The sequence below is a fragment of the Anopheles marshallii genome, chromosome 3 (assembly GCF_943734725.1).
Source record: "Anopheles marshallii chromosome 3, idAnoMarsDA_429_01, whole genome shotgun sequence".
Taxonomy (NCBI): Eukaryota; Metazoa; Arthropoda; class Insecta; order Diptera; family Culicidae; genus Anopheles; species Anopheles marshallii.
This window is the reverse complement of record NC_071327.1, coordinates 71,584,673-71,600,194: the sequence shown is the minus strand read 5'-3', so window position 1 is coordinate 71,600,194 and position 15,522 is coordinate 71,584,673. Positions and strand designations below refer to the sequence as shown.

Here is a 15,522-nt window from a genome sequence, read left to right as displayed (position 1 = left end):
TTGGGGGATCCTTGTGGGATGCAAACGCGTTGGTGTTCTCCCGTGTATGCATTTTGGGGAACATTCTCCGCTATTCAGATTGTTAACTGACGGTTCGATCTGTAATTCTTGTATTTCCACAGAAATGGCGTCAATTATTCGATGCGGTAAGAATGACCACGACCCACCACAAACACGACCGATCCCTCCTCATCGCGTGCTCGTGTGCAACTGTCCAATGTCCAATTGCATTCCTCTCGTTTGCAGTTCGATCCCGAAGGATTTGGCGAAATTCCTGTGGACGACTTTGTCGCAGCACTGAAATCACCAGAATTTCTCGCCAACGTGCCGCCCAATAAACGTGACATACTGTACGATCGCGCCCTGAAAGCCAAGACCTCCAAGGTGGAGGCGATCTCTTTTCAAGATTTTGTCAACGTGGTAAGTGGAGAATGTTGTCTTTTTGTCATTGGTTTTAATACTGGAGTCATTTTTACTGAGTTCTTGGGTCTGAATAAGAGGTTCCTCCTTCGTAGTTCATCTAAAACAAATTAATTAACGCTATAGAATTGTTGGAATACTGAGTGTTTCGATCAAAGAGCTAACCTTTCTTGTTTGATTACACTGTTTAATGTCATTCTGACTTCATTGTGTCTCATTCGCCTCTCCCCACTATCTGAACAGTTCAGATCCCGACCGACCGCGTAGCGCCATCAATAACCCATTAATGGAGTGTCACTGTGCCGTTCGTTCTACAGCTGATTTGTTTGTTCTAGCGCTTAATGCACAGTCAGCGACCTCTGGGGCAATCAAATAACTACACAACCATAAAATCCTCTCAACATCCATGCATCCCAAAAACAAAGCCAAGGGTGACCGTGGCTGAACATTATGACGTTCGCTTCGTGTTCGATATGTCACCCTCGTTTACAAGCCTTTGACGGTTCGGATGGAGAAGTTGCGTTCTGTATCGTTAGATAGTTTATCTGGAAAATTACAACGCCGCCATCATCATTATCATTATTACCCTTCCCCCATTTGACGGTACCGCCACAGCCATTTGATCGTTTTCATCAGGCAGGGAAGAAAAATCCAGCCCGCCCTGCTGCTCGGATCAATATCATTAGCTTTTTTTGGGACACTTTAGTTCGAGAACAACCTTGCCGTCGGAATAAAGACGCAACGGGAAGAGTAATATGATTGCCTAAGGTCTGGATGGGATAAAGGATAGGTTGGGGATGGTTTTGAAATAAATTAGACATAATCAGTCTGTGACCTGCGAGTGACATTCTGGGTTTTTTCCTGCGCTGTTTGTTTTTCGGTGATTACCACCTTACCTTCTTCAGCTCATCACGTCTCCGGTCACGACCTGGGCGGTAGGTGTGATCAGGATGTGTGATCTTTTATAAAATGTTCGTTGAGGACGAAACAAAATCCCACCCTGCGAGGTCTCTTGCCATTTTCTGGCCGATGTGACAACGAGCTGTTATTGGAAGGTCCATCGCTGATTTGTGTTGCTTTAAATGAATCCGGAAATGCAGTCGGTACCTTTAATGCTAGAGCAACATGCACTACCGCGCTGTCAGTTATTGAACTGTTTTCTAAGAAATTCTTCATCTTCAATTAAGGGCGGACTGCTGGCAACAGGAACAGTGCGTCGATCAGCATAGGACACATTTCGGGGTGGTTTGTTTGTGTCAATTTCGCTTATTTGTACAGTAAACATTGAAGAGAAAGGGCAGCAAAAGGATACGAGCAAGCGGGAGCAAAGACTGGCCAAAAAATTACGACAGCAGTTAGAGCAAACGCCAACCAGGACTGTGACGTGTCTGGAGACCCCTAGACCTAACACCGTGACAGCTCAGGTAGCGCTAGGACACACCTTTCCCATTCCCAACCCAAGTTGTTGTGTGAGGAAAGCATTGTGAACAAATGCAATCGAATGGACGGAAAATTGAGATAATAAATCTGAGAGACTGGTCACCGGTACCGACCAAATGACCGGCCGTAGTTGTCAAGCACATTCCGTAAGAATGATCAGCGATAAACGGGATCGACTCCTCTGCGGGAACGGTAATGGACCGGCAGTGTCGGCCGGGTTCAAAGGATGGATAGGAAGGTACTGCAGTTTATACAGAACGGTTGACAGATTGTAGGCTATTTTTAATTGGACTTTGGCCTTTTTCTCTTTTCTGCTAACCTTCCATGTGTTACGTTTCGTACAAATGTTGTCTCTATTTCTCATCGGATCTTGCCTGTGACAAAAGTCCCGCTGACGCAACTAACAGATCGACAACCGTCAAACTTCACACCAAATTGGAGCAACTAGCTGATGAAATACGATCCTTGACGGACATTTTATGAAAAAAATATGGCTCAAACACACACACACATAAGTTAGACAAGAATTTAGAACCAGCTGCTCTTTACTAGAATAAGGCATCGACGAAAAGAAAGCAGCAGCAAAACTGAGAGAAAGATACATTGGTTAACGTACTCTACATACAAGCTCAGAATGCACGAAAACATAGTGATAATGGAGTGATCAATTGTAAATTTTCAACTTTCTCGATCTGATCTTTAAAGATCACACCGAATGAATATTATTATCCTGAACTAATTGTGATGTGTGGTCGGTATGGCAATTAGACGCGTTAGCATTGCTGGAGCAGCTGGTTTTAAAGCAAGCATAATTTTCTCAAGCGTTTCGTTGGTTTGAAGTTCACGTTTTCATGTAATAATGTTATGCAATGTATTTTTAAAATTTAAATACTTCTCATACATTCTAGGCTCGACGGCAAATTTTACTATTAAAAGTAAAAATGTCTTCCATACGCGAAAGCAAAACTGAACTACCGTTGCGCCTTTAAAACTACCGGTAACAGCAGCTTTCTTCGACTGGCCCCGACCAGAATCCCCGGGTCAGGCTTGCCTGCTGTCGCGGTTCGGGAACCTTTGGCCTCCCGGCATCCGGCTTGTCAGCGCCAATTCGCTTTGTCGAAAAATCATGAACAGCACTGCCCCGAATGCTACCTTTTTAATTGTTCCGGTGCTACCGATCTTAAAACTATCGATCGGATCCTTGGGTCGCGGATACGCCAGCCACCACCGTAGCAGGCATGGTGTGTGCCACTTTCTGCGTTGCTCGCTGCAACAGTTGCTGCGGATGGATAATCTATCCGATAGACTGCGAAGGCAGCAGCCCTGCTGGGTCATTGTGTGGCAAAACGATCGTGCGAGAGGATCAGGGTCGGGTCACTTTTATTGTGGTACCCAAAATCCGCGGTGCACATATATGCCATATGGTGCTAGCGAGCGTGTGTCTGTCGTGTGCCAAAAAATCATCCCGATCCGGAACATGTGGTAGGTGTAGATTTTGTCTCGATTGGAGTGTTTTCTTTTCCTTCTCCCGACGCTACTTTGTTCTTCGGTTTGTCATTTTCAATTTCGCTTCTTGAAATAATTGCTAAACCTTGTGGAATGTATTCACTTCACTTTTTGAGAAATTGTTTTGAATTCTTCAATATAAAAAAATATATTATTTAGTAATATTTGAATAAATTTTGTGTGTGCTCTTACTCAGCTCAGTATTTACGAGTTAAAAATGACAATTCTTTAAAGGATTCACACATTTACGTCCAAACATTTGCATAACAGCAACCAAACAAAAGCCGATGGTGAGAACAAGCATAATCGCTACTCGCTTTAAAGGTAAAATTGAAAAATATTTTTTAAAAATACCAAATCACGGAAGAACATTAACAGCAATACACTATCGTTATGATTGCCTACAATATTCAATCCATTTATACCTTGCCTCAAATCTTCATAACTCTACCGAATAGTTGGTGTTTGTGATTTCTATAAGTGGCAAATATATAATTGTAGTTTGTTTTTAGAAAACACCAATTGTTTACCGACCCACAGCTTCCTTCTTCGCCTCTCGGACGAAACGGTTTCGGACGCAAGATACACGAAACACAATGAATAATTACACGGATGCAAAAGGATGCGGCAAGAATGATTGAACCGTGAAAAGAGCCCGCCGTCGCCAAGCCGATGTGCAATATGAACTGGTTATGCTCACCGTGGCCCACCATCCTGCAGCGCATTACCCCCCCAAAAACCTAGCCGTGAAACTTCTGCAAACAGTCCGGAACGTGTGCCTGGACATAATTCCATGTTTCCAACGCGTCGGTGCGGCGCATAAGACGCCTGTCTTTCGGGCCGTCATAAGTCGATGTTATGTGCGCCTGCTGGTGGCCGATGTGTTTCCGACCGGCCAACTGCTGCTGGTCCTGCCTGGTTGTAACCCGATCTGCACAAAACCCGGCGCACGTGTCTGCCGTAACAGTTGGGCCGTGCCCGAGAGGACGCTTTGCGGGCTTCAGGATCTAGCGCACGTATTTAATATTGCATCCTGGTTCGGGTGATTTTCACTGCGCCAGCATTTGTGCAGAAGTGGAACTCCCGACTGAGCAGTTAATGCTTCCGTTTTTACTTGAGAAACAGTTTTTAACACATTTGCCGTGTCCGCCGGAGTGGAAAGATGTTCGGGACGAGAAGGAAAAGAGAAAATATTACATCCAGCTGCAGAACGTACTGTAGCGCTTTTACATACTGCGTACACTTGCAAATGAATTTGTATGTTGGGCGCATTAGTAAGAGAAGTGTTGCTTCTTCGCCTTAAGTGCTGTAGGCTTTTTGTCATTTTTTCAGTCAGTGAGCGTTCTGAAAAAAAAAAAAAGTCTTTCAATCACTGAAAAGGTTGACACTAGACGCAATAGTTGTTAACAATATTGGTCGAAAATTAGGCCCAAGCGGGAGGAAATGAAACGTCTCATTAAAATTTATCCTAACAGCCCGACACTTACCAACAAACACCGATACCGCGGTGCAATCCTACATCTTCGCTCCCATTTTCATCCTTTAAAAAACATCCTCAACGCTTCATACTTACAAATTGAGCCTGCTAGCAAACGAACCAGCATTTACCAGAAAAACCCGCCACTCGATGTCGAACCAAACTATCTGTGGGTCGATCATTGGGCGAGGATATCAAGCGATCTCGAATACCCTTCCCGAAGAAGGTGCTACAATGGACAGGTTTCGGATGACATCCCGAGACGGTGGCAGCGAATCAGAGCTTCAAGTTTCATCCAGCTTATTAGGACTACTAAGATGGGTGGAATCGGAAACTTTCCTTTCGGATCCCCCTCGATCTTAATCTAGGTCAAACAGTTCTGGTATTTAATGCTACCAGCTGGTCAAGTAATGTTTGCTTTTACCCTTTTTTGTGTACTTGCTTGTGTTTCTTTTTTTGCTTCACTTCTTTTAGAATTTGGATAGAAAAGATGACGTGTCTTACGTAATATTTTTTTGTTTATTGTTTAATTATTTGTTCAATTAAACAATTAGTATTTGAACTTTTCTCTCCATTTTATGAATTTAAGATGTTATTTTCCAAGTTAAATTCTACGTTACGTTATTGATTGAACTATTTTTTAACATGATTTTATGTTTTTATATTCGAATATCTAAGGAATTCTCGCATACTTTCTTAAAGACAATATCCGTAAAGCAGCGCCTAGGCAGTTGTTATGTCAATCAAGGAAAAAGATGATTGATATTCTTTACAACCTTGACCCAGAAATAGTGAAACCTCGGAGCAGATCGATTTCTCGCCATGCGTTCGGAATCTATTCTGACGAAGTATATAAAATTGTCGAAGGGAAAACATGATGTCCGTTCCTTCCGTCAGACGGGATTCAGATTCTGCACTAGACGACGACCCGGCATCCCCGTAGTAGTCGCCTTTGCATACGCCACGGCCTCGAAATCCTCGTCGCCAAACACAATAAAACAACGAAATTTTATGGCAACGTCGACGTAGCCGACAGCTCATAAAAGCCAAATGACAGCAACGGGCTGGTCGAGGGTTGAAGGCCGCTATTTAGGGTCGAGGGCCGCTATTTAGGGTTGAACAGCATGTGTGAGAGAATATAGCCCGTGTTTTGGATATTGTCAACCTACTAAATTCAAATTCTTACTTACTAGTGGAAAATGGTCTTATTGAATGCTAAAATCATATCAAATTGATATATTCGACGATATTTACAATTTATTTGATTTAGTTGAATATTAAACCTGTAAATGGCAAAAGAATTACACAACGGAGCAAAGCATGCTCCTATCATGCAAGTTTACTAAACAGCTTATGTTTAGCTTTTTAAAGGTTTACCATCTCGACGCCGCTTCGCGTAAAATATGAACCAGAAAGAAAACATATGTGCTTTACCTTTTCATGCCGCGTGGTGAAAGTCCGTAAAAAAAAAGGTTCTAAATGTTCTAAAGTGTGGTCCTTGTGTCGGCGTCATCCGCCGCACATAAAAAGTGGGATACAACTGGCGTGTGCTGCCGAAACGATATGCAATAAAAATTAATTATTTCGCTTTATTAGTTTCCTTTTTTTCGGAGCTCTCAAACCCACTTAACAGCGTTTGACGGATTAGAGACGGTTGCGGGTGGGTAGACTTGGGTTCGGGGATTCGAAGCTGTTCGGATATTCCCTATTGCCCCTTGAAATGGTTTCTCAAACATGCCGTGCTAATTTTTTATGTTGGATGTTATTTCAAAAATGGCTTAATTTAACTTATGATTAAGTTATTAATGTTATGCTTAAGAAAAACTGATATTTCAGATAATTTACTTTAAATGCATAGAAAAGACAACTAAAAACTTCAACAATACATCAATCGTATTGTAAATAGAATCAAAACAGCAACTAAGACTTCGTCAGAATGGAATAGAAAACCCTTTCGGATGCAACCTGTAGCGATCCTTTCGATACGGAACAAATCATCAATCGGAGACACCGCCATCGATAATTGTCATTACACGCACAGAGGGCGTAAGAAATCGGTTCGGTTCCCAACTCCCACTTCAAAGGAGTTTTTGTTTCCCACAGAAAGCAAGACGGTTTTGCCGCGTTGCAGTGCCTTCCGTGTCGCTTTTCGCTTCCCCTTTTGTGCAGTGCCGAAGCCGCTAATGTCGGATGCGTGAGCGTTTTGTGGTATGCCAAAGCTTCCATCGACGGAAGTTTGGGCCAGAACGGAGCGAAAACAGCCACATATACATAATGAAAGCACATAGGAAGTCAGGCAGCAGACAGTTCGCTGGTTCGCTGGACAAAAGCAAAACAAGCAGCACCCCCTAAAAACGACCGCTGACGTTGGTGAAAGGTTGCTCCTTGCTAAGCAGCAGATTGACCATTGGTCGAATAAAATAATCGTTCCCAAATGGTCGACGCTGGTCGACGTAGCACCCTTCTGCGCGTAGGTAATGGTTTCTCTCGGCGAATGAGCGATAATTTCTGTCGGCGGCATTCCCGAAACTCATCATACATCATCATCATCATTGGCAACGAATTTTCAAGATTGATTGGGAAGCCGAAATCAATCAGTGCAAGGTAAACACACTTATATGATTTTGGGATGCGGATCATGTGGTGTGCTGTACGATCGAGCCACACCGGAACAATACACGGGATGGGGGACTCGGGGGAAAAGAAAAAAAAACACACACACACACACACACAGTACGATACCGCGGCATCACAACAAAAACCAGAACAACCAGAAGTGAAGATGAAAAACTGGCGCACCAACTCTCGCGCTCCAGAAGTGTGGGAAAATGTCAGTTCCTCATTCCACCCGGAATGAAGCGGAAGACGGAATTCCTTTCCGATCACAGCTTCCGTATTTCCACACACACACACACCCACCCACCTTTTTCGGGAGGTTGGGCGCACAGCAACGGGCGGATAATAATGAACCACGGGGACGGAGCCAGGATGGGAAGACATGAACCGAAAAAAAACGCACCACGAGCATAACGCAGCTTGAAAGAAGCGTACTTTAAAGTATTTGTTGAATGAAATCAAATGATGCCGGTTCAATTAACTGTTATTACATACTTATGCCCATCATTATACATTTCGTACACCTTGCCGTGAGCCGTGCGAGTAGCAGCACCGGCCGACCCGATCTTTAGTCCCACCAGCAAAGGACACCGTTGTTGTAAAAGGCTGTAGCAATACCGATCGAATAAAAGAAAATATGTTCCACCAGCGGATCGGCACACCACGATCGATGAAGATGTGAGCTGGCTGTGAGCTGGCTAGCTGATTGATTCTGGCAAAGGAAACCCCCCCCCCCCCCCCCCACACCCCACCGCCCCCTATCGCGCATGGGGTTGGATGTAAGTTTATGATCAAAGCGCGAGCTGACTGACGCCGAACGAAAACAGCGCGAAGCAAGATAAGAACCTGTGAAGGGAACCAGTGCGCGATGTGTTTCGATTGTTCGCACAACAGCACAAAGTATGAGCGCGTGTGATTTTCTGCGTTTACAATGATGCCAATGCACACTGGTTCCACTGCTACCGAACCCGAACCCCCTTTAAAAAACCAGTGGCTAATATTGGATTTCATCAATTAATTCGAATGAATTTGGACGAATTCCTGCCGTGGTTGGCGTTGAGGATGATTGATTGAATTTCGACACTTCACCCGGCCAAAAAGGCAGTGCTCTCGACGTTCTCACCTTATTAATGCGGCTTATTAATGTCTGCACCCCTGCATCCCCTACTTTTTGGGCCCTTGGGGGTTCGATCGCGAGTGTCGGTAGGGGCATTGATTATGTTCTTGCAATGCCACCAAACAGTGCTCGTTTAAAAGTATCTCACTGACGGGACGTGCACGTTGTACGTTTTATTGGTTGGCATCATCAGGGAATGTGAATTGCTTTATGCAGGCGAAAACATATTTAAGGTTCCGGGGGATGGTTTGGCAGGGTGACAAAACGGTTCGCACATGACGGCTAAATTGAGCAGGAATTTTATGCATGACCAAACCAGTTGTTGCTGATACTATGTTGCGTATGCAAAATCACTCTTGCGACCTCTTTGGCAGTTCATTTAGCTCATAATTTTTAGTTATTTGGAATTATTTAGGAAGCTTTATCTCAAAATTAATTAAAATGAATAGCAGAGGTCCCAAATAAGGTGAACGGACGCGTGTTTTTATTGGTTACTACACAAATATTATTGAAGGTTGATGGCAAAGAACAAAGCATCAACATACGACACGATAGATAAGTGAAACAAAACAATTGTTCTTTTACTCTCTGTAATAGCTTCTTCAGATTAATAGCCATACTTGCGTTCATAACCTGTTGCGCTTTGAAAAGTCGCAATTCTCAGAGCGGCACGGCTGTTTGATCTGATTTATCTTAATAAGCGGAATGTTTTTTTACGAGCACATTGCTAGCGCCTAGCGCTGGGAATCGAAATGCATCTTATATCTGGTTTATGGGATGCAACGAAGTGTGACGAAATTTCGGGTACCGACAACATGCCTATTCATGTTGGCTTGAAGAGCCACTGCTGCCAATGAAAATGTGCTCAAAGTTACAATCATAAAACCAAAAATTATGATTTCCAAGAAATAATTAATTGAATCTTAAACCTGCTATAGTAAACTGATGTCCAATGTTATGTAAATGGGTGAAGCAAAGTTTAACAAATGTTAAACGTTGTTGGAAGCATACTAAAACCAAACTGTATTATTTAAATTTAAGCAATATATGAAAATCTATACTCTGCTATAAGATAAGGTAAAATATAAAATAGTCAATGAATATCTAAAACCCTCCACGAGGATCACCTTAGGAACTACAGTATAATCTGATTAGTGATGGTCAAACATCATAATCTCTTTTGTAAGACTCAAATTGGCTGTGGAGCACAGAATAGACGAACGAATCAAACGAAGATTGTTTAATTATGTCAAATTCAAATCAGTTGGCTAATATTTTCTAGAAGCAAAGGCCAATATCGGACTTATTTCCTTCTCTTCTTCTTTATCGGCACAACAACCTTAAGAGGTCTATAGGCCTGCCATTTATGGCTTACTTTGATTTTATTTACCCTTAGCCGGAGAGTCGGAGGATTGGTTCGGATGGGATTTTGGACCGGTACTGCTGTGTGAAGACCGGCGCCGCATCACCATCACCATCACCGAGCCGCCCCAACGTACAGCAACGTATCGTAGTGGTAGTAGTGGTAGATCTCACTTTTAGTACGTGCATCCTTTGGTCAGTTTGTTTCAACATTTGGACTACATTATCACTTAAGCATCGTTTTACTGATGGTCCTAGATGTAGACTAAAACTACGTTTAGAAATCCCAGTAACGAAGCGTTAAGTTCTCTTTGTAAACTGCCCGTAAACATCCATTTCATGTGTCGAAGGTTAACCAGCCACTGCCAGTGCTTGCCAATTATAGAGCATTTTCCTTTCCCACCGATGCTGGTGCGGTGAGTCTATTGGGAAAATTGGGAGCCCAAAAACGCTCGCTGCCGCTGCGTATTTGTGTTCGCTCGAGCCCGCAAAACAGAACCGTGCTGAGTTGTAAGCTGATTGAGACATCATCAGGGACGCCGCTATTGCTGCGTAATTGAAACTAATGGCAGCGTACTGTCGGATTCGGTCCATGTAACCGGGCCTTTAACGTCGTAACGATACGGCGGGTAGTGTAAGCACTGCCGATGGTCAATCAAATAGTGATTTTTCTACATTTAGAGCCACTTTGGGGTAAATTAATTTCTGAGATTGTTTTTCACCCTAATGGGAAAATGCTGTGCGGTTTTGAGGAGTTCCAACACGGACATTGGACACCGTGCAATGGAAGTGGAGTAGCGCAGAACCTTCAGAACTTGCAGCAATTGAGGTGGTAGATGAAAGCGTGATGTGAAACGTTTACAACCGGCATTACTTTGTAGCAGCCGAAGTATCGCAAACCGTCGTAAAGCGACCTCGCAATATGCGCCTTAAAATTGCTTTGTTTCAGAGTGCTTACACAACCGTGTCTTGCGCAAAAAGTTACAACTTTTGAAGCGTTTCCCGTGTAATGTTTTTACATATTATAGGTTTGGACGTTGTCCCGCAAATTGGGCGGGTAATTGAGATACTTAAATTTCGTAAGGATGAAATGGTTCCTTAATGCACTGTTAAACAACGCACAAAACGTAGACAACAAACTCTCAACCAGAGCTAATGAGCTCCGGCAATAGCAACACAGACACACAAAACAAATGGCTCAAGCGGCTTAATTCAACCGAGAAATCGAGATTATCCTGTTACATCCTGTGGGAAACAAAAGCGTGAGATTTGGTAAAAACTCTAGCAAAGCCTTCGTACGCTCTTTAGCAGTACTAACCCCAAAACTTCTGGTTACAAAAAGCCCCTTTTCTCGCACTTGCTTTCAGCTTTCCGTTTCCACTTCAAACAAATATTTGTGATAATTAATCGCATTAGAAGATGGAGTTGGCGAGGAGCCTTCGCCTTCGTTTTCGTGTCTTTATTTCGGCCCTCGGTTACTTACTGGCTGGTTTGTTATATTGTTTTGTGTTTGGAACATTCAAACAAATGTTTTGAGTTGGGACTCGTACTTTTACCGTAAATCATACAATTATCTCGTTTGCGTTCGTCTGCTTTCTTTGTCGCACTTTAAACAAAGAAAAAAAAAGATGCCATCTCATCTTGTTTGGCTCGGCATGAGAACCGCAAAATGGAAACGAACACCCCCGTAAGAAGTGCGGCTGACGGTTGGCCGGTAAGGTGTCTTCACATGTCTTCCTCCGAAAGGCTGATTGCCTCCTTTTGGGTAGAATTTCTTCAAAAGCACGTACCGATGGTGTCGGAAAAAGATCCCTTCGGAAATGGGACGAGAATTGACCGTGATCTACAAACAAAACAATGCAATGCGAAAGGGTAGCCTAATCCTTGTTGTTGTCATCACGTCCGGAAACAACGCGAAGCTCAAAACCGGCATAAGCGGAATGTTTCCCAGCACGGCGGGGCTTTTGGCTTTTTGGTAGACGTTTTTTTTGTGTATTTTTTATGAAATTGGAAAAATAGTATATTATGGTATGAAAGACGTCATGCAACAATCAACATTTTTTGGGTGTTAATATTAGAAAGTATACTGGTTTGCTTCACGATCAGAGATCACTGTCGAAAAATTAACATAAATCGTCTTTTATTCAATATTGGGCAAGTGTCAAAAAATTACCCATTTTTGTGGTTTTCCATTTTTTTAATTAAATCACTTCATTGAAGTTGCTATAAAGTTGCTATAAATTGGAAAAGTTATGCCAAAAAAATTGAACTATTTTCTTCATACCTTGCGCAGAAAATTAACCTAAAATAGGTCCCAATAATAGCACCATGACTCCGATCATCAAGTCATCTCTCATGTCAGGGAGTAATCTTCCTGTTCCTGTTCGTACGTGCTTTGGGATAAGTAGCTAATTAGAGTCGTTCTTTTAGCAAAACACAAAAAAAACCGATCGCAAAAGCAACTTTACTTAAGTGAGAGAAAAAAAGTCTAAAGCGACGCAATAAAGCAAACACATCTTCCAGAAGAAGACGAAAAAAAGCCTGATGAAACAAAAACATTGCCACCCATGCGAAAAAAAACCCCTACATAAACAGCATGGTTTCCCAACCGAAGCGGAACTATGCAACAACTATGCACAGTTGCTGTGACAGTGCGAACCGAATCGCCTCGGCCCCCGGGTCAGCAGGTCAGGTAAATCCAATTGCCGAACGTGTTTCGTTTGAGGTTACGGCTCATTTCATTGTGTTGACATGTACGCAGTCTGATCATTCGAATTGGGCACGTTTTTGTCAGATCGATCGGAACGTTTTATGGGGTTTGATGTTATATTCCTGGAATGTTGGATTCTCTCTCTCTCGCGCTTGAAATAGGATTCGACCTTATAATGGACGTGAAGTAAACCATTTATACAAATCTGTTGAAATATTTTTACTATATGAACATGAAGTTTAAAAACCCAAAAAGAAATACATTTTAATGTCATCCATCAATAAGAACCGAGCGTTTAATAGTTAAAAAAAAATCTAAATTAAGTCAAACATTATCAAAATTAGATGAGCACAGTGCTAAGAATATTGCTGCAAAGTATGTACAGGAAGTCCCCGAGATAAACGCGACCCGAGATAAAAATTGAGGTATAACATTGAAAAAAGAATATTAATAATGACTTCTAATGCAATGAAAAATTGTATAATTTAATTTTTGTACTGTTTCCTTTGCAAAAGTCGACTGAAATGATGAATGTGCCAGAAAAAGCGATGATCAAAGAAACAAGTCCACTTTATAACTTTCAAGCATGAAAGATTCTGCTCCCGGAAAAAAATGTTTTTTTAACTAATAAGTATGATACAAACTTGACTTGGGTAAAGAAATTTTATTATAAACATGATCAACAGTGCAATAAAGCATATTTTATGGTAGTAGTGCATCTGCAAAAGCTAATTTATTAAATTCGATCGTACAAGTAAAGTTGATCGTTGAAAGTAAAGTGTCTACCGTTTAATGGATGAACCACCGATCACGCAATCCCCACAAGTAGCGTGTAGTGGGTGGAGTTATGTTGCGTTTTTTTTATGCTGCCCAAATCGCTCCTTCGCGTTATGTTGGGCTTAAGATTAACGGAATGTAAGAAGAAGCCAGCGGAAAGAAATTTACAAAACGCCGTCGTAACGCAACAAAATTCCAAGCGCAAACATTTTGTTGCATGAAAATTCCCCACCATCATGCTATAAAATGAACACGCTCGTCCTCTCTCTCTCTCTACCACACACACTCTCTTTCTCTTACGCGCGCGCTCTATGCGAATGAACCACTCTCTGCAGCTGCGTGAACTGAGCCGGCATTTCTCTCTCTCTCTCGTCCAAACGATTCTCGCTCTCGCGCCGGTATCGAACAGACCGGACACCTTCACTTCATGCTTCGCGTAACCGAACTCGTCAGTTTTTTTCCAGACATCGAAGGAAGTGCGTGCACAGCGACAGCGTAAACGGCACGCTTCAACGCTCAACTCACAGTCTCTGTGCCCTGTTTTCGCCCGCGTGTGTGTCATTACACTAGCCAGCGAGCTATCTTTGCAACCGTGTCTGCCCTGTGGTCCTGTGGTCGACAAACTGCAAGTCGAAAAAGAAAAGAAAAACAACCGCGTACATATTACAGAAAAAAAAACAGAAGTTTCGATCTCGAAAAACTCGTGTCTGCACTCAACCCTCGCCTCGGAAGCAAAAGAAGAAAAGGAATAAATACCACTACACCGCGAGCCGTTCGATCGTTTTGATAGAGAAAGTGTAAAGGTGTGTGTGGTTGTTTTTTTTTTCGGTGCGGTTTTACTGTTCTGTTCTTTTGCATCAAAAACACGTGGTCGTCGTGTGTCCCGATACCCCCCCCCGGGAACGACCTCGCCAAACGGAATATACTGCGGACGGAGCGTGTCCTTTGTTGGGGAGTGACAAACCCAGAAAGGTGTTTGAAGCTTTCAAACAGAAATTCCCAGTAAAGAAGGAGGCCGGTTTTACTGCGAAGTGTGTGACGGGCCTCTCGGTCCGAAAATACGGCCGCAAAGTCAGAAAGTGTGCGGCGGTAGTGACAAAGCGCAAATCCACACAATTGCAAGGATTTGGGCCGATTTAGTGGAATGTGCTGTTGTTTTGTGCAAACCGTATCCGATCGACAGCGAGAGCGGAGTGAATAATTGGAGCACATGGGTGCAGCGAAGAGGAGTGACGCGAATCAATAGCAGGTAAAATTAAAAATACCTGACCCCCACCACCACCACCACCGCCACTATCTCCATCCCCGGAGCCCACGTCTCGTGGTGCAGTGTGTGGAGTTGTTGTTTTTCGTGTTCAGTGCCGTTTCAACGTGCGGTGTATTTTGCCCGCTTTTGTGTCGTCTTCTCTGCGTCTTCTCGTCCCCGATGATGTGTGTGGCTTGAGTAGCTAAGTTCGGTCTGGTTTGTGCCTCCTGCGCGAGTGTGTTTGTTGGGTGTGTATGGATGTGTGTTAAATGTTGTGTGCATTGTCCTTTCGTGGCCAAGAATACGCGAGTGTGTCGTGTCGATCGGCTTCTCGCCAACTGCTGCTGCACACACTCATCTACTACCGCTGGGTACTCCGTGTGACGTATGCGTGTGTGTGTGTGTGTGTATGTCCGTCCGTCTGGCCGTGCATGTGGAAGGAAGTAATTTAACCGTTGGCGGGGCAACATAGCAACATAACGGCGTAACATAGCAACGTTACGCACACACGGCCTTCAAAGGAAAAGTGTGTATGTTGAGTGTGTGTGTTCGCGCGCACATTCGCCCGTTTCCCGGTGATCGCCGTTGTTCTCTGTGATGCGCATTTGTTAATTTTACATTGGCATTGCCAATTTGTAATGCAAGTGCCCGTCTCACGCTGAGATAGCAGTGGTGTGGCAGGAAGGAAAAGTTCCACGTGCTTTGTGAGATAGAAGCGTGTTCGTAGTGCACGTGAGGAATCTATCGTGTTATGCTCTCACCATCGTCGACTACTTCGATGGTTATTAGCTAAGCTGATTGCTATACGAAAGTGTGCCTCTCACCCCCCCTCTCCGTACGAACATCCCCAA

General features: G+C 43.3%; 1 protein-coding gene across 1 annotated transcript in view; it reads left to right on the top strand.

The window, feature by feature from the left end:
* Nucleotides 1–15,522, top strand: part of LOC128715948 (protein rhomboid) — a 37,310-nt gene that overhangs the window by 260 nt on the left and 21,528 nt on the right. The window contains exons 2-3 of the mRNA XM_053810872.1: nt 123–146; nt 247–420. Of these exons, the coding sequence (XP_053666847.1) occupies nt 123–146; nt 247–420 (198 nt within the window). The remainder of the gene's footprint in view (nt 1–122; nt 147–246; nt 421–15,522) is intronic.